At 43.0% G+C, this 5,100-nt stretch overlaps 1 protein-coding gene across 1 annotated transcript; it reads left to right on the forward strand.

Annotated features, from left to right (window-relative positions):
- The first annotated feature begins 481 nt into the window (after nt 1-481).
- Nucleotides 482-3,774, forward strand: CIMIP5 (ciliary microtubule inner protein 5). Its single transcript, XM_009492947.2, has 3 exons — nt 482-747; nt 2,900-2,939; nt 3,583-3,774. Exons 1-3 carry the CDS (start codon nt 488-490, stop codon nt 3,772-3,774), a joined length of 492 nt encoding a protein of 163 aa, XP_009491222.2. The 5' UTR covers nt 482-487.
- Nucleotides 3,775-5,100: the final 1,326 nt, after the last annotated feature.

Below are 5,100 nucleotides of genomic sequence, written 5' to 3' on the forward strand. Positions count from 1 at the left end.
GCCTCTGGTACATAACCACAACAAAAGTCCTTCTGACATACTCAGCAGCAATCTCCACAGCACCCTTTGCTACTAAACCTGCCTTTACTGTTCTGAGGATTTTGAATAGAGGGTGGTCTCAACTGCAAGCAGCAGTAATCGCTTTGTAAGCTGAGAGTTTGCTGGTTACAGCTGGAGATCTGATGGCTTTCAGTAATAGTCGTCTCTTACAAAATTGCTGTTACCATGAAAACTCCTTCAGCATTCAAGCAATGAAGCAACATAAAGCAGTAGGAAATGAGCATTAAATTTAAGAGGGAGGTAAAACAGTGCCGAGTGCTGCCTGTCAGTGCTGCTGTGCGCGTTCATTTTCTGAAAGCACTCCAAATCAGCAGCAAAAAGAAAACGTTAGGAGAGAAGGAGCTTTGAAAGTGCGAATAACAGCAGGTTTAACGTTCCTAACAGTCACAACATACTTAACAATACTGGGGATACAGTGAGTCTCAAAATGGACAAGTTGGGACAGGGTTCTGGATTCAGGAGAAATACCTTGGTTAGGTCTTGGCAACCAGCAACCACACCTCTGGGGCAACCAGCCTCAGCTCCATCTGTGTCTCTTGGCAGCACCCAGCCCAGAAGACCTGTCATTGCACAACCGCCTGCTCGGGCCTGGGCAGACGAGCGGGCAGCACTGCAGCAGGACCAGGTTCAACAGGATAAGATCTGGAGAGAGTCTGTGGAGACTGAACAGAGACGAAGAAAAATCTGGTAAGTCACTTGTTCGAGTTCATGCCTCTTCTACTCATCTTGACAATGGTACTGATGCTCCCTGAGAGTCTTAGGGCTTGAACCAAAGCCTACACTATCACAGGAAATTTTCTTCTGCAGGGACTTTGCATCAGACCCTAACACCTTTATTTCTAAGATCGTATTATCTCTGTTTTCCTTCACTGGACAAAATCTACGCTACTATCTCTGGGCATGCTGGGCTTCACCTTTAGGAAAAGATGCAAAGAATTGCATGCTAAGTATCTTTTGGTTTTATAGAGATTTCCACAATGAAGATATAAATGTGCCAACCTTTGTAATTTATTGCAGACATACCAATATTATCACCTCTTCTCATATTCTTGGAAATGGCTGAAATGGCACCTGAACAGAGTGTTCTGCCAAAATACGATTTTATATTCCCAATCTGTAAATCTGCTGAATATGCCCCATTGTTATAGTGTTTCAGCAGACTGAACTCCACACACACAACCAAGCTAAAGGAAAGGGAAGAAAAAGAACATCACTCTCAGGATATTTTAGAATGGGAAAATAAACCATCTGAAAACCCCTGTCCTCCTCAGCCTTCTGGAGGCAATACAAATCACAGCTCTAATTTCCCCAGAGATGCATTTGCACTCTTGCCTGGCTCCTTCTACCTGAGGGAAAGGATGAGACCAGGACTCTGACTCATGCAAAGCCAAGGCTGTGGTGGCAATGTTACTCCCTCCCAGTTCTGCACACACACTCTTCCCAAACGGGCCCAGCTTGTTCCATACACCCATTCCCTAGCTAAGGCAGCAGGAGGGACTCTGTCTGTGCCTGCCCCCCGGGAGTCACCATCATGGATATTGGTGCAAACTCCCTTTCATAGGTAAGTAAGATAACACATCATACAGCTGATGCATGTCCTGCCCTCCAGCCCTACCTACGAACACAGAAACTCTTGTAAAAGAGTAGGACAGACATGTGAAGGACAGATGCCTAAAGCTGGATTCATCAGACTACATATGCCTGCAGAGAACTGTCCTTCAGCTCCACATCCCCACCCCAAAAACAATGATGGGGAAAGGCTGCTACCTGTTGGTGGTCTGACGTGCAGTGGATATAGGTAAATGTCTGAGACCCAAGCATTTCTCAGTAATTAGCACCATCCAGTAAGACCCAAATCTGACATGTTCAAATAGTGGCTGACATAGCAAGCAAAAAGTTTTAGGACCTCTGCGCTGTGCTGGCGTACCAAGACATACAGTGAAAAACACAAGGAGCCATAGATTAGCTTTTATTTGCACTTAGGGCACATCTGCACTGGACGGGGGAGTGCAGCACAGAAATCCAATACTCGTAGCTCCACGTGGTACATGGCTGTGCTGGTACAGACAAGCTCAACTCAGAGGAATGTGCAGCTTCAGCACTAGACCCATGAGCTTAGATGCAGCATTGCGCAGATACAGGTAACCAGCTCAGACAGTCAACCCAGGTGTCCCTTCAGCCCTGCTGCAAATACAGCTGTAGATAACGGTTTTCTCTATCAACCTCACAGTACTTTCACAGTAGCAGGTGAACTTTCATTTTCTCCATTTCAGCCCAGGGAAAGCAAAGGACAGAAAATCAAAGGACTTGCCCTATAGTCTCACACCAGGTATAGAACAGAGCTGAAGAGTAAAACTCAGGCCTTCTGACTCAATTTGCTCCTAGCACAGCTGCCTACCTGCACAAAATATTCCCGTGGGTGTTTGCCTGCAGCAAATACGGCTCTGGGAATTCCTACCAGGGACTTCTGCCAGCAGAGCATCGGTCATTTAAAAAATAAGCAGCTGTGTCTTGCTCACGGCATGGGACAGAAGTTTGCTGGAGTAACTCAGGACTTCGCTAATTTATCTGCATTTGCACAAGGAATACATTGGGGACATGCTATCCTCATCTTCCTTTAGTGAAAAAAAACCACTCCTCACGTAGTATGGGCTCCATATGGGAATAAAGAAAACCCTGCGCTTCACCACAGAAAAGACAGATTTCAGTACAAAGAATTCGCAGGTGTAAGAGCTGGGCTGTTATTGAGCAGTTAAATAGGCATTCAGATATGACCAACATGAACTATTTTATTTAAAACCAGAAAATTTTACACCGCATTTTTTACTTCTATTCCAAGGTACCAGAACTGGAGTTTCTTAAAGGACTATGACCAAATGGTAAGTTTTGAACAAACATTCAACTGTAATCCTGGGTCTTTTTAGTTTTTGTCAATTTGAGCTAGGCTAATATTTCAAATTGAAGCATACTTAGGCATAATTAGAAAATGCTTTAAGACTAAAATCTTCAGGAATAATAAAAGAGAACTGAAGTGCCTTTCATCTGCTGCCTATACCACAAAGAAATACAGTACGTGCGTGTGTTCAATCTGTTTCAATATTAGCAATTCCATAGAAAGACAAGTGCTAGAAAAACCAACTTCCTAGGTGAAAATTTGTAAGATAATGTCACCATGGTGAAATCCAACCCACTTACTAAAAACAAAATGAAAAACCTCCACATCTTGACCATTCTAGAGCAGGTTAACTTCTGTCCCACCTGACATTTTAGGCAACACATTTGAAAATTATTCATTTCCCTGTGTTATCCTATTCCCATGTAAGACAACAGGAAAAAAAAAATCAGTTTACTTTATTTCTTCAACACTTTCATGTACATTCACTATGACATTTTAAAGTACATTCAAATTCTAATTTCAAAAGCAAAAGTGCTAATCTTATAAATAATCCCAGTAACTTGTATTTTTGTGATAAGCAATGGATGTAATTCTGAAAACTTATTAATGGTCTTTGGTTTATCCAGGGTAAGAAAAAGGAGCAGCAGCCACTGCCAAACTATATGCCTGTGTTCTCAAGCAAAGTTCCCAACTCGACCAACCAGACTATTGGCAGTCAAATGAATACTGAACTTGGCAGGGCTCTGGTAAACATGGATTACTTCTTCAGCAGTGGAGCACGGAAGAGAAAACTTGAGGGTGAGCTCCAGCCTTCCTAGTGCTTCAGTAAAAATATAACAGTAACAAAGCAAGTTGAATGGTTCTAGCCAACAGATTCCACAGCACGTAAAAAATTCCTCAATCTTTTTCTCAGAGAGACCAATACTACTGTCTAGCATGCATTTTTGAAATTTCAAGAGCAAAGACGGATGTTGTCCAACAATGCCATAGGAGACAACCCTCTTTGTATTTGGGTGACTGGGCCATATACAGAGTTGGCACTACAGATCTCATCCATCTTCCCATGCAAGTCTACAGTAAGGTTGCCACTATCATCAGAAAGAACAAGACTGCAGCCAAAAGGCAATTTCTTCCTGAATTTTTATCTCCTGAAAATAAACAATTAATGGACACCCACTCAGATGAGTCCCAACATAAACAGCATACTTTCAATTCTGAAAGTCAGCACAATAAAATGCAGCAGCTTGTTGCATTTCATGTAGTTAGCCAAGGATTCATCAGCCTCTGTCATCTGCATGTTTCAGCTTGCTCTAAAGAATAAAATTCAAGGCACGTGAGATGTGTTCTCTGCTTTTTTCACCACGCCCCCCCTCCTCCCCGCTGAGGGAGGGAAGACCAAATTTTTTTCACACTAGTTTTCATTCTTGTTTCTTTAGATTGGCTGCTCTCAAATTCCCTTCTTACTCTTTTTTTCCTGGTTTAGCTGATGGAAACTCATTGACAAGGAAGCAGGCTTTCACATTTTGCTCTGAAGGCGTGTTGGCTCAGCAACCTGTCTTACACGCTTACGACCATCAACCTTGAATTTAACAGGTTCATAGTTCCTAAAATCTGTGGTTGCCCGGGGAAACCATCATCAAGCTAAATCGGCACAACACCTAAAGCCTGTTCACTACTGCGTTTTCATTACACAGACACAAACTTTGTTTATGACCTGTTGTTCTGTAGGGAAAAAGCAGTAATCAGCAGAGCATGGAGAGTGTACATCTGTCTTTCGAACCGTATGTAGCTTCTGTAGGATTATGGTCAGTCCTAGGTGGAGATCAACATAGAAGCCATTAGCATTGCCTTGACACAACAGGCTGCAATCTCCCACCGAACTAAGGTGGAGATGTGTATGCTTATGCTTTGCAACTAAGGCTACTTGTTTTTATGATTAGATTTCAGCAGCAGAAGGCAGTTCAAAAGCACAAGAGGTGGTGTGGAACAGTGTGATCACTGTCAACATCCAAGTGGTCTCTGGGAAAACAAAAATACACTGTAGAAAGAAAAGCCAAGTCCCACTCACTGAAGTCACGGCACCAAGCAGTTCTCCTCCTGGCTTCCTCAACACAGTGAGAACTGGAGGATTAAGGCTTTGAAGA

This window comes from Pelecanus crispus, chromosome 3, assembly GCF_030463565.1.
Source record: "Pelecanus crispus isolate bPelCri1 chromosome 3, bPelCri1.pri, whole genome shotgun sequence".
Lineage (NCBI taxonomy): Eukaryota > Metazoa > Chordata > Aves > Pelecaniformes > Pelecanidae > Pelecanus > Pelecanus crispus.